Consider the following 13828-nt stretch of genomic DNA (forward strand, 5'->3'; position numbering starts at 1 on the left):
CTTCCAGTGTGTGTGTGTAAATATATATAATAAAGTTAGTCTCTTCCATTGTGTGTGTGTGTGTACAGTATATGAATATACATGTTTGTGGTCTTTGTTTTTTCAGGATGCTTCCTTACCCAAGTTACCCCCCAAAAAACCTGCACTGCTTTTACCTCAGCTCCCCCAGGTAAGACCCGTGAGTGACCTGTGAAATGGGATTAAATCAAAAGAGCATCCAGAAAAAAATAGATTTTGGCATTACACGTTAAACGTTGCTGGTGTTTCATGCTTCCCAGATTCGCTCCTCGCGGCAGGAGATGTTGCCTTCTTTCCTTCTGCAACCCCAGTCCAAAGATGAGATACAGGATGGATCGAGTGCCAAAGCTACACTCCCGGCCAGTAAGTGTGTTGCGTATCAATCGGATAGTCTCACATTGTGGTGTTTACTTCCGTGGCCGACTAAGTGTGTCATGGCAGCATTCTTATTCTCAGAGGGGAGAGGTAACGGCGGCAATCCTCGTTGTGCTTCTCAGCAGGAAGCTCCACGGTGTCCGGACTGATGCGAAGCCGGGCCTGGGAGGCTTCTGGAGGGCCAGCGGGCAGCCGGGGCGGAGCGGGGGTGTCCGGTGCCGATCCCTCGGCCTCCAGGCTGCGCAGTAGCATGCAAGCCCAGCCCAAGAGGGACCGGGAGCAGTTCCGCAGCGCGCTGGTCAACATTATCATGTGAGGGTGTTAAGAAAGCGGGCGACCCATAGGGACAGTTTCTGGAGTGGAGCCCAGATTAGATGCATTGCCACAAAATATGTACATTTCAAGAAATACTCCAGTGAGAGCACGATACTTTCACACAGAAAACCTCAAGGAGAAGTTGAGGAAGCAATCAATCTTTCTTGTCATTTCAGGCAGCAGGACTCTTCCACAGGGAAACCCCGCCCCCTGGATGAAATGCCGCCCCTGTCCTCCGGATCTCCGACGGCCACTGAGAAGGATATTCTGGTAAGAAGATCGTGTCAACTGTAATGTAGACCAGGAACGGTGCTATTGCAGTCTTTCCAGAGTCCCTCGCCGGGCTGCGGGAGAGAACCGCCCCCTGACCTCTGACCTTGGTGCTGAAGCTGCCCCACATTGTTTCCTTCCACGGCAGAGGTACTACTACTACATCCACAACGGCATTGACACGAAGCACGTGGCGGCCATGGAGGACTCGTGGCTGGAGCACGTCCTGGATCTGGTCCCGGACCATCTGAAGAGCTTGACCGACACCACTGAGGTCCTCTCCGACGAGATGAGAGAGGACTACCTGCTCAGTGTGAAGAAAGCCATTGGTAAGAGAGCCCCCAGGTGACCATTTGGACCCAAGACTTTGTACCAGCCCTATTGAATAACACTCAGAACGCTGCTTTAGACAAACGATTTGTGTGTGTGTGTGTGTGTGTGTGTGTGTGTGTGTGTGTGTGTGTGTGTGTGTGTGTGTGTGTGTGTGTGTGTGTGTGTCTGTCTGTTGGTATGCAGTGCCCCACCACAGGCATTCAAAAAATGACAATATCCAATTCGACCTCCGAGGCCCAATGCGTGTTGTGCGCCTGTCTTTTCAGTGGATTTCGTGCTGAAGGATCCCAGAGAAAAGGATGACGACAAAACGCAAGTGCTCCCCCCACACCGGGCTGAGTGAGTACACGGTGCACGGCAAACATGTTGTGTTGCTTGACAATAATCAACGGAGATGAAAGGTGGTGTATGTGTGTGGGAATCGCCATATAAAGTTCCAGTATCTAACACTATTATTTCTACTACTATTGCTACAACTAATAAGGCTACTGCCACTGCCATTGCTACTCCTCCTACTACTGGTATTGCTGCTGCTACTTGTACTAATAACAATACTACTACTACTACTACTAATAATAATAATAATTATACAAATGATTGTATGTGAAGGAAAAGTGTTTCCAGCTGATTTTTAGCCCGTACACCATCTGTAACCTGTAGAATGGAGGTGGTGCCAAAGCCTTGGAAGAAGTCTTTCCTCTTAGGCCAGAAAGCCATGAAAGAGAAGCTGCACGCCATCAATCCCACAATGCTGTCAGTGCTGGACCTGTGGCACGTCTCCTTCAGGTAAGCACGCGCAATCCCTCTTTCCAGAGCTGATTAAAAGCGCGTCGGCGTTCAGGTGTTTTCTTTCTGCGAGGGATGAGAAGTCCCTCTGGGTTCAACCCCCTCTCCCTCGCTGCGCATCTCTCTCTTGTCTCTGCATCTCTCCCTCTGTGACCGTCTCGCTCCCCGGCTTTGTGCCGCAGAAAACTGCGCCTGATCGATGTGGAGGAGTTCCAGAGGCGTCGGGAGTCCATGGAGCTGCCAGTCTTTCAGCAGCTGGTCATGAAGCACATCGAGTCGGCCAAGGACACACTCCTGAAAAAGTAGGGCTTCCGGGGTTCGTGCCTTTTAAGGGACCATTTTGAGTCATCTTGGCAAAAGCATCAAACAAGTACAGATCATTACTGTTCCTGATGTCATCCGCCGCAGTGTCATGTGTCAATGTGATGTTGGCGTCTGTCCCTCTAGGTGGTTCCCGGAGGTGCAGCAGATCTATTATCAGGGGAATAAACGCAAGCTGGTGCCGAGCAACAGCAACATCACCAGACTGCAGTCCTTCTTCGACTGCGCCGCGGTGCTGATGACGGAGCAGCTGCAGAGCCTGGTGCTGGAGTCGCTTCAGGACTACACCGAGCTCATCGCCCAGCCTCGGGTGCGCTGCTGCCGCCCTACGGATTCTGTGCGCATGTCAGCAGGACATAGGCCGTGTTAACCTACGAACAAGCAAGTCGCTGACATCAGAGTCAGTGTGGCAAGGGGCAAAGTAAATCAACAATAAAAGAATAGCCAAACCCACCATATTTGATCGTCCGTGCATTAAATGAATCTTCATGGCCTTTCTAGAAGCAAACTCTCCCATCAAATGCGAGTATTTTGAATTTTCTGCACAGTCATTTTCAGCGCGTACAATTGAAAGTCTACGTGACCTTTCCCGCAGCATTGTTGTCCTCGGATAGTTTTTAACATAATTTTAGCTTGGGAGGACTGCGCTCCCCCGATGCAACAAAGACCGGTCAGAAGATTTCATGACAAGATTTCCGTCTTCGTAAAAGTGCCCTCGGTACTTTGGTGGAACCGAAGGGCTTGTATTCCAGATTTAGCCCCTTTAGGAATCATTTGGCGCAGTAACCCGAGCTCAGTATGGAGATCCTTGCCGTTTAGATCCTCAGTTTCTCCGTCAGGCAGTTTATTGTTCAGGTTCGTGCAACGCATCCTCTGACCCTCATCTGCTGTGTCACGCAGTTGGGTAACATCCAAGAGAAACGCACAAATATCTCTGGGTCACAGTCAGTGTGTTCTCTTTTGCGTTTCATTCGTGGCATTTTGAATGTCGCCTCGATGTCCATTTCAGTTGCAGTGCTTTTTGCAGATATAAACCCCTGATCTCTGCATTTCTGAATAAAGTCCAGTAGTCCTTTTATCAGTGACGCATCAAGCTGCATATCTTTCCACTGGAGACTCTCATTTACAGCGAACAAGATATCATACCTTATCACCGAATAAACAAACACTACATTGAAATTCAAGGAACCCACAGTTTCCGATGGTGGCTATTTAGACTCTAATATTCTTCTATTGAATGGATTATCAAAGGTCTGCAGCAGCCCTTTCATTTGGATTGGGAAGGAGCTCAGTCTGATTAGTCTGTTCCGATTCGGGTGTCTATATGACGCTATTGTATTCCAATTGAGATACTAGTCGGAATATTTTCAGAATATTAGGATCCATGTAAATATAGCCATTGACTCTCATTTCTTGCTGTGTATGTTTTCTTTAACTGGCTCTTGGGGGTTTACAAGGGGAGCCGTTGTTCAAGGGTGCTGGTTTGATGGAGTGTACATTTGTACTAAATGGATATCTGATGCTGGAATTATTTTGTGTGTCTGTGCAGGGTTCTGTCCGGGCGTTTGAGCACCCGGGGCTGGTCATGAGGCTGATTCTGGATGACACAGCCATCATATTCGAACCCACGTTCAAAGAGTTTGAGATCGTCCTGCTCAGTGTCTATGAGACCATGCTGAAGGCCGTCGGGCAGGTGCCACGAGTGGAGACCAAGCTGTATTCCGAATGGGTAACCAGACCTTATTTTATTGGTTGTGCTTTGATTTTTAATGTGTTTTAATAGTTCCTTAATTGTGCATGTCAGCAGACAGCAGATAAAAGCACAAAGCTGAGTGTCTCGGGTGTCCAGAGAAATATAGGTTCAACAGTCTTTAACCTGTAGGCCGTGCTTTCACCGTCTAAACAGTAGCAAAGGTTTCATAATTCATTTTTTCTCCAGCTTACACTGATGCATCCTGGGAGCCGTTCACAGACACACTAATGATTCTGGCTCCTGGAACAGTTCCTCCCTTTAGTTGCCAACTCAGTCCTCTGTGTGCGTTTGTGTCCCTCGCCCAGCCTGGCACCAAAACAGGGGGCACTCTGAAGCCAGTGGTGCTGCCAGAGATCCTGGAGGAGAAGAGGAGGCGGGTGAGGCGGGTGATCGAGATGGAGAACTCGGGCCCCGTGCAGCACGTGCGTCTCTACGACCGATACGTGCTGCTGGTGAGCAGGCAGGCCGAGCAGGACGTGGAGCAGTTCCTGCGCGAGAAGCACCACTTTGAGGACACCATGAGGGAAGTGCTCAAGTACCGGCAGCTGGCCGACGAGATCCAGTACGGGTCCGTCAAGGTACGGTACTGGGCTGTGGGCGCAGGGTGTGTTGCCTGAGGGTGTGAACCTTGTGAAAGAGTCACCATGAGAGATATACTTTTTTTGTATTTTAAGTGTTTTACTCCTATTTATTCTTAAAAGAAAGTGGGTGGGTGTGTTTCATTCTTTTGAATTCATGGTATAGTTCAGGGGTGTCTCCGTTACTTTCCCGTAGGTGGTCCGTCTGGGCATGTTTGAGGTGCACTGTGAGGAGCTGATCCGAGCCCTGGTCAAGCGGGCCGAGGGACTGTGTGACAAGATAGTGGCCAAGATGATGAGCGACCACCAGGACATAAACCGAGAGTGAGTACAGCCTCCACGCGTGAATGACTGTGCGTTCAGTTCAGTTCAGTTGAGCCTCTGTGACATGCCGGGTTGTTATTGACAGGCTTTGTAAGGAATACGAGAAGATCTCGGAGAAGGCACTGAGCACTCCGCCCAGCACACAGGAACTCATGGAGCTCAAGGTAAGCCGGACACATTTCACATCTGTGGGCCGGTTTGCTAAGCAAAACGCTGTGCCCGTTTAACTGCGACTCCTGCCTTGCTTTCCTGCTCCCGACAGGCATATGTGAGCAAGGTGGAGGCCCAGGACATGCCGGTGCTGGAGAAGAGGCTGGTGGAGGCCAAGAGCCGCCTGTCCTTCCTGGCGGACTATGCCACCTTCTCCCCTGTGGAGATGCGCCTCAACAGCAGCACTTTCCAATGGCACGGTCGCATGCCCGGCGTCTTTGAGGAGCACCGGCAGATTGTCAAGGAGAAGACCACCCAGTACCAGGATGGGCTCAAGGTCAGTGTTCCTAGAAGCTCCGGGGTCAGACGTTTATCTCCCCATCAATCAGGACCTTGTCTCCGCTGTCCGACCTGCCACGCCCTGGTGTCCCACAGCACTCTGTTCGCCCTGAGATGTTCCTGGTGTTGAGTTCTCCGATATTGATAGACCCACGTATGTAGATGTTAGATGTTAAAGTAATCCATGTAAACTCACCTGTTTTTTCACCGCTGAATTGCAGTTGAGGTGTGAGCGCTTTGTGGAGGAGCTGGACAGCTATGCCAAGCAGGTGGACGAGTTCGTGGCCTACGGGGACATGAAGGAAGTTAACAAGTACTTCCGCAAGGCCCAGGCCCTGAACTCCAAGCTGGACACTGCGATGGAAAAGGTCTGACTTCATTAAACAGATTACTACTTGTTTCGTGAGAAGAACGCAATTTCTTTACTTGAAGGCCTGGTTAATATCAATAAAGTCAAATAAAAAATAGAAACATGATGTAATGTTATATTTTTCATGTAATCCACCAGAGGTCAGCAAAGCCTAATACATAATTTACTTCTGTACTGTCATGGCCACCTACTGTTGTATTCTGGCTTTGGTTTATAAGAGAAATCTTTATCCTATCTTTGAGGGAACTGAAAATACTCGCATATACCTGAAGATCATTTAATCTACTCATTAACGTCTTAATTAAATGGACGATTAATGTCTTGTCCCAGCTACATCTAACTATAGGCCTCTCCTTCTTCTCTCCTAGATTGACCAGTTTAATGCAGAGGAGGAGGCGTTTGGCTGGCCTGTGTCGCAGTACCCCCAACGCAAGAAGGTCCAGGAGAAGCTCACTCCATACCTGCGTCTGTACGAGACCACGGCCGAGTTCAACACCAAGCACCAGGAGTGGATGGAGGGGGAGCTGGCCAGCATCAACCCCGACAAAGTGGAGTCGGACGTGGGCAACTACTGGCGCTCTCTCTACAAGCTGGAGAAGGGCTTCCAGGACTCGCCCAATGCGCTGACTCTGGCCACCACGGTGAAGGCCAAGGTGGAGAGCTTCAAGGAGCACATCCCCCTGATCCAGGTGCTGTGCAACCCGGGGCTGCGCGACCGCCACTGGGAGGCCATGGCGGAGATCGTGGGCTTCCCCCTGAAGCCCAGCGAGGAGATCAACAGCATCTCCAAGTACATCCCCATGGGCCTGGAGCCCCACCTCGGCCGCTTTGAGGGCATCAGCGAGGCGGCCAGCAAGGAGTTCTCCCTGGAGAAGGCCATGGAGAAGATGGTGCTGGAGTGGGACGAGATGGAGTTCTCTCTGCTGTCCTACAGGGAGACCGGCACCTCCATCCTGTCGGCCCTCGATGACGTGCAGATGCTTCTGGATGACCACATCGTCAAGACCCAGACCATGTGTGGATCCCCCTTCATAAAGCCCTTCGAGAGGGAGATCAGGTGAGCGTGGGGACACCGGCTGGTTCTGCTGCCGTCCAGAGAAGACGGTTGACACACGGCAGGATGTTTCGGTTGTAAATCCATCAGAGTCTTCGTTTTATTTTAATATTGATTCAGTTTTCTGGTGGTGTTTAGTAATGATTTAAAACCGGTTTATAATGAGGATTTCAGATCCTTCCCTTAGATTTGTTGAAAGTTGCTTGGTGGACAGGGTGGGGTGGTGTTTGCACTTCTTTGTATTGTATTGATGGTCTTCCTGGGCGCCCAGGGAGTGGGAGGGCAAGCTGCTGCTGCTGCAGGAGATCCTGGACGAGTGGCTGAAGGTCCAGGCCACCTGGCTCTACCTGGAGCCCATCTTCAGCTCCCCAGACATCATGGCCCAGATGCCAGAGGAAGGGCGTCGCTTCACCATGGTGGACAAGACTTGGCGGGAAACCATGAAGCAGGTCTCTCTGGTAAGGGTGCGCTCGGCACGAGAAGGACCCGATCCCTCTATTGGGGTTCAGTCAAGGGGTCTCTTAAAGAAAAGGGGTGGAGAATATCACGCTGGATCTAACAGTCCTGCTATAAAAATAGTTTAATTTGTGTGGAGGTATGCAGCTGCCATATCTTTCATCCCCTTATATTAACAGAATTTAAATGTAGGAGTATATTTATTGTTTTTAAACTACAAATATCAACATAGAACTTGGTAACTTGTTATAGATTCTGATCACTGTTCTTCCTGGCCACCAATAAAAAAATAAATAATCTTGGCTTGATTAAAAATGCATAGCCCCTTGATTGGATCCTCTCAATTATCTGTGTTGGCTCCGAGCTTCAGTACGATAAACTCCCCGCAAGAAGCCAAACCTAGACTCTGGGATTAGAGGGCATTTGTCTGCATTACCGTTATGCTAAGTAATGAAGCAGTTTAAAGGCAAAGTGCTTTTATGCGGAAAGGCCCTGAATGGAAAACAAATAAAGGGCCGATTAAAAGAGTGAGATTCAATTACTTCCCCGTTGATTTGCATTTGAAATCGGTTGCAGTTGTGATTGAGTTTACCCCGGTACAGAGACCCCTCCGTATGATTACAGGTGCATAATCTCGGTCTGAAGAGGTTTAATAGACGACTGTTGCTCCTGCAAATGCGTTACAGAATCACACTGACAGTTTGGTATCTGGCATGTCAATCCACTTTAACACGAAGGTCTATAAAGAAAAATAGATGCATTAGTCTTCAAATTGGAAAAATATATAATCATCGCTTAGTACTTGCTCGGAAGTGCAGTGGTTTACCTCAAGGTGGCACTGTTTACCCACTTCTTGTGAGAACAGAAACTTTCTGAACAGCTGCACCCTTACCAGTCATTTCTTTTTCATTCTGATTTTGTGTCAATTAATGTGTTTATTAAAAAGAAAGAGGAGTGAAATCTGCACGGCCTACAGATCACACTGGAAAAAATGTTCCCCTGAATTCGCTGCACTCTAATTACACCGCATCCTCTGATTTTTAATAAGTGTATCCTCTAATGAATATAAATGCAGAAATGGCACCTTTCAGTTTAATAGCTTGTTTTTTCGGGGTGTCCGGCGAACGGGAAAGCATTATTAAGCTGTCAGACAGGCAGAGCAGAAAGCAAAGAATCTGCCACTCGATGACAAGACGGTTCCCTTTTCAAGGTAAAACGTTTTGACCCGCGGTGATGCATGCGTTTAATGAGAGACGTGGGACGGAATTGAAATGTGTCGAGAAGAGGAGGGTGGGGGGGGTGGGAGACTGTCACGGGGGAAGAGAAGATTACAACATGACAATTTCATACCCGAGAACCCCTGAACCCGCCGAACCGTTCATCGAACCGTTATTTTTTACCTTTCCAAGAAAACTGTTTGTTCTCCGTGGAAAGATCTCAGTGCGTTCATATTTTGAACTTTCCAGTGTTCAGCAGAGGAGGGGCAGGGTTTATTTTTATCCGTAAATAGAATGGGGTGGGGGGGTGTTTTACCTTTCAATATAACCCATGCTGACATATTTAGACAAACACTTTCCCATATAGCATTTAAATCGCTATGAATTACAATTTCTCCCACATTGCTGTTCAGTTGTGAGTTAAATGAGGTGGATGATTTGATTTCTTAATTTATTCAGACCAATTTACTCATCTGAAGGAATTCAGAACTGGCCGAGGCAGGGAGGGACTCACTCTCCATTTTCAGTGCACGCTGTGATTGGTGGACATTTAAACTGGGAATTCAGAATATATATCCTTTAAACCAACTCCTGATGCCGCAAGGGGACCATTATTTCAGGCGTAAAACTTTTGTCCCCCCCCCACCTCGGTTTCTAAAATGAACAAACATAGTTTTGCTATTAAAGGAGTGGGAATCAGCTGAGACTAATATAAGTGCAATTTCCCCCCAGTAATTTATCATAAGTTGCTACTGGTGGAGAAGTAACTGAATAACTGTTTTATGAAAAACTGGTCTGTAGCAATAATGATCTGATTTAGAATGGGTTATTAAAGTAATGTATGAGAGTATAGCGCAATAGTGGGAAATCCTGGAAACAGATGTCGGGAGTAATGTTTGTGAATGCAAATGTTTTCACCATTTCCAATTTAATAACAGATACAAAAGTTACCATTTGATTTAACTATTTGTGTGCTGCCCGCTTTTGTCCTTGAAGTGGCAAACCGTCTGACAGCTTTTATTTTTGTATAGATTGTCAGTGATGTAAGGTGTTCTGTTGTGCTGTGACCCAGTGTGGTGTCTTTGTCAGGACAAGCACGTGCTGGCGGTGGTGGCCATCGACAAGATGCTGGAGAAGCTGAAGAAATCCAATGAGCTGCTGGAACTGATCCTGAAGGGCCTCAATGACTATCTGGAGAAGAAGCGCCTCTACTTCCCTCGCTTCTTCTTCCTCTCCAATGACGAGTTGCTGGAGATCCTGTCCGAGACCAAGGACCCCACCAGGTAAGCGGCCTGGGCTTTATCGGTAGGGCGTTCTGCGGAGTGTGCGTGTGTTTTGTTGGTGTGTGATTTGGGTTTTAGAAAACCTGTGAACATAAGAACATCAAGAGGAGGCCATTCGCCCCATCGTGCTCGTTTGGTGTCCATTAATAACTGAGTGATCAAGGATCCTATCCAGTCTGTTTTTGAATGTTCCCACATTGTCTCTTCAGCCACATCGCTGGGGAGTTTGTTCAGATTGTGACGCCTCTCTGTGTGAAGAAGTGTCTCCTGTTTTCTGTCTTGAATGCCTTGAAGCCCAATTTCCATTTGTGTCCCCGGGTGCGTGTGTCCCTGCTGATCTGGAAAAGCTCCTCTGGTTTGATGTGGTCGATGCCTTTCATGATTTTGAAGACTTTAATCAAGTCATGTTGGGAAACGAAAAATGGCAAATTAACATCGTATGGCATGAATATACAGCTGCCTTGATATCATGAAGCAACTTGTAGAAGAAACAAGTCTGTTTAACTTGATAAGACAGGAGCTCTAAGACTGCAGGGGAAGGGAATGCAATACAGCACCGCTTCTCCAGAGGGATGGCTGTGATATGATTTGGCCTACATGGGCAGCCCCACAATGCTTTCTGAAATCGCCTGCATTAGGAGTATAAGGATGGGGGAAAAAAAGCAATTTAACTGGAATATGGGTTTAGAAAACTAATTTCAAGCCTTGAAAGTCATGTCCTTTCTGTGGGAATTTAATTATAGAGATCTTTTCTTCACGCCTGCAGTGTTGAGTGACGAAACCATGCCCTACTTACAGTCTTGCTAACCAGTTTGATGGTGTTAAGCAACTGATGTTTTATGTAACCTAAGGTATTTATTTAATAATGCATGTCCAGTCTTTTTGGTTAGAATTCCTGTTAGCATCAGCAGCTGCCCACAAGAACAGAGTGCATTTCAAAAAAGTGCTTAATTTAACAAGCGGACCTTATGCAGAGTGTGTCAGGCATTTATTCAGTTGCATAATGAAAACAATAGGACAGTCTTGGAATAGAAATAGACCCAGCAGATGTTCCTAGAAGGTACTAAAAAATATTTTAAATGTTTACTCTTTAAAATCAGCAAAAATGTTAGCTCTTAAGGTTCTGGTTTGTGTGGTTCTGGTTCTGGCAACGTGGGGCTTGTTCTGAGTGGGAGTGTGGCAGGTGACAGCAGGGGGTGGGTTAGGTGTTTGGGTGTGGGTGTGCTCTGCCTGCCTGCCACAAAGTACCGACATATGCACGAGACTGCGCCTCTCGCTGACCCTGGCTGCATCGGTGCATCTCTGTGCAGGGTGAAGCCGCACCTGAAGAAGTGCTTCGAGGGCATCGCCAGCGTGGTGTTCACCGACGTGCTGGACATCACGCACATGCAGAGCAGCGAGGGCGAGGTGGTGGAGCTCACCGAGGTCATCTCCACCTCCAAGGCCCGCGGGCAGGTGGAGAAGTGGCTGCTGGAGCTGGAGTTGGGCATGCTGAAGTCTCTGCAGAAGGTACGGCTTTATAAACACCCGTGCATAACCAGAGCCTTTTTCCCTTTTTGCCCTCGGCCGGGGATCGGGTTTAAAGGAAAGGTTCCTGAATGTGCTTGAAAGTGTTTAAAGCTCAGTTGCTTGATGTGAGGGAGGGAAGTATGTGCGACTGGGAAATGTGGGTTTCCTGATTTAAGTTTTGGACGGTTGGCTGTCAGGTGATCGGAGAGTCGGTTGAAGCCTATCCCAAGAACGAGCGGATAAACTGGGTGCGGGAGTGGCCTGGGCAGACCGTCCTCTGCGTGTCTCAGATCTACTGGACTCAGGACATCCACAGAGCCATCAAAGGGGGACAGAAGGTGAGGACGGACGTGCAAGGACTCGTACACTGCAATATTAACTACACCTTTAGGAGTGTGTGTTTGGGGAAAAAAGAAAAAAAAAAAAAAATCTGTCTGTACGTCTGAAGAAGAATAACTCCTCTAATTTAAATCTATCTCACCCTGCCCCGGCCCCCTCCCAGGACCTGGAGGCGTATCTGGACCTGAACAACCGGCAGATCGACGACATCGTGACGCTGGTGCGGGGGAAGCTGTCCAAGCAGAACCGGGTCACCCTGGGCGCCCTGGTGGTGCTGGACGTACACGCCCGGGACGTGCTGGCCGTTCTGGTCCAGAAACAAGTGAGCAGCGAGAACGACTTCGAGTGGCTCAGCCAGCTGCGCTACTACTGGGAGGTGAGTCCGAGGCGGCTGCCGCGTCAGGAGCGCCGCGGGGGAGGTGTTCGAGAGTCTGCGTCTTGTGCTCTGACACCCTTGTGTAAGGCATGCGTTCACCTCCTCAGGCAGGGCACCTCCAGACAAAGATGATCAACGCAGGCCTGGCCTATGGCTACGAGTATCTGGGCAACACCCCTCGCCTGGTCATTACCCCGCTCACGGACCGCTGCTACAGGTGAGTAACAGGCCACTTGGCAGAGTGAGTTTATTAATATCTCTCGCTCCTCGGGATGTCATGAAAAGACAAGATCGCCTTTTGCTTCGGTGTGCGATTTGCATCAGACAGGTTTTAGCTGAGAGACGTCCGTGGGATCTCTCTACGTTCTCCACACCCCAGGAGAAAGAAAGAAAGAAAGAAAGAAAGAAAGAAAAAAAACCTAAAGAAAACTTTTTGTCAGGGACGGTAATGAAAGCAGACAACAGGAGACAGCTGGCATTAGCAGGAAAACTTTCCCCTCTAGCATTTTAGTTATTTGAGCGTGAGAGATGACGGGATTATAGAAAACGCTCTCTGACAGCTGAAGCCGGCCGAGGTAAAGAGAAGCATTGTCACGAGCGATGGATTAATCGTTTCTTTTTTTTGTGATACCCCTTTCATCTCTCTTTTGAGAAGGGTGAACTGGAAATGTCATACGGTGTCGTTAATTTACTTAATTTACACTCTTCTTTAAGAGTTATTAAACCTCAAGGTATGACCCGGGTCAATCCAGGAGAGACTGAGCATCTACCGCGAAGACCAGTAGCTCCTCATCCCGAGACTGACGCCTGCAGTCCTCTGTAGCGCGCGCATCTCTTGAAGTGCTTTTCTCTTGTATGTTCAGGACCCTGTTTGGAGCCCTCTCTCTGCACCTGGGAGGGGCTCCCGAGGGGCCGGCAGGCACCGGGAAGACCGAGACCACCAAGGACCTGGCCAAGGCCGTCGCCAAGCAGTGTGTCGTCTTCAACTGCTCCGACGGGCTCGACTACATCGCGCTGGGCAAGTTCTTCAAGGTAGGCGGCTCCTCCGACGTGCGTAAGCCTGCAGGGTTTCAGTAAGAGTTCTGTGTGGCCCCATGATAGTAACGGTCATTGTACGCCACTATTAATAAGTACGTTGCTTTCCCCAGGGTTTGCTGTCCTGTGGTGCGTGGGCTTGCTTCGACGAGTTTAACAGGATTGATCTGGAAGTTCTCTCCGTTGTGGCCCAGCAAATTCTCACCATACAGAGAGGTATCGATTTGCATTTATTTCTTTGGAAGATACTTTCCGCCGCAAACCCTGTGGGGACTGTTCGTCATTGTGACACATTCCAAATCCTCCGAGGCTTTTCTGTCCGCTTGTTATTGAAAGAGTTTCCGTCTTCGTCTTTGTCAGTCAACGAGCAAATTGCTCCTTTTGTGTGAAAGACAAACCGATAAACAACGGAACACAAAGACACAGAAGAGAACAAAACACACAGACGCTTCTTTCAAATCTGGAAGCCGGGGAAGATCTGATTGATTCTTTGTATTTAATTATTTCTGGTTAGCAGCAGTCTTTGTGGCAGGCGGCAGGCCGTTCAAACGTCACTCTATTGTACTGCGGTAGTAATTTCCTAAACAGACACCCTTAATCCCGCAGATTATCGTACCGACTGCAGGT

General features: G+C 48.5%; 1 protein-coding gene across 2 annotated transcripts in view; it reads left to right on the forward strand.

Moving 5' to 3' along the window:
• The window catches only part of dnah7 (dynein, axonemal, heavy chain 7), a 49671-nt gene that overhangs the window by 695 nt on the left and 35148 nt on the right, over positions 1 to 13828 (forward strand). For both annotated transcript variants that reach the window (XM_066687975.1, XM_066687976.1), the window contains exons 2-25: positions 107 to 169; positions 279 to 381; positions 516 to 705; positions 885 to 978; positions 1127 to 1307; positions 1578 to 1650; positions 1972 to 2097; positions 2280 to 2399; positions 2545 to 2728; positions 3968 to 4147; positions 4477 to 4749; positions 4946 to 5073; positions 5159 to 5237; positions 5336 to 5560; positions 5784 to 5930; positions 6301 to 6989; positions 7258 to 7444; positions 9749 to 9942; positions 11253 to 11451; positions 11649 to 11789; positions 11954 to 12166; positions 12274 to 12383; positions 13030 to 13198; positions 13315 to 13417. In XM_066687975.1, coding sequence (XP_066544072.1) covers positions 107 to 169; positions 279 to 381; positions 516 to 705; positions 885 to 978; positions 1127 to 1307; positions 1578 to 1650; positions 1972 to 2097; positions 2280 to 2399; positions 2545 to 2728; positions 3968 to 4147; positions 4477 to 4749; positions 4946 to 5073; positions 5159 to 5237; positions 5336 to 5560; positions 5784 to 5930; positions 6301 to 6989; positions 7258 to 7444; positions 9749 to 9942; positions 11253 to 11451; positions 11649 to 11789; positions 11954 to 12166; positions 12274 to 12383; positions 13030 to 13198; positions 13315 to 13417 — 4171 coding nt within the window. The remainder of the gene's footprint in view (positions 1 to 106; positions 170 to 278; positions 382 to 515; positions 706 to 884; positions 979 to 1126; positions 1308 to 1577; positions 1651 to 1971; positions 2098 to 2279; positions 2400 to 2544; positions 2729 to 3967; positions 4148 to 4476; positions 4750 to 4945; positions 5074 to 5158; positions 5238 to 5335; positions 5561 to 5783; positions 5931 to 6300; positions 6990 to 7257; positions 7445 to 9748; positions 9943 to 11252; positions 11452 to 11648; positions 11790 to 11953; positions 12167 to 12273; positions 12384 to 13029; positions 13199 to 13314; positions 13418 to 13828) is intronic.

The sequence above is a fragment of the Amia ocellicauda genome, chromosome 16 (assembly GCF_036373705.1).
Source record: "Amia ocellicauda isolate fAmiCal2 chromosome 16, fAmiCal2.hap1, whole genome shotgun sequence".
Classification (NCBI taxonomy): domain Eukaryota; kingdom Metazoa; phylum Chordata; class Actinopteri; order Amiiformes; family Amiidae; genus Amia; species Amia ocellicauda.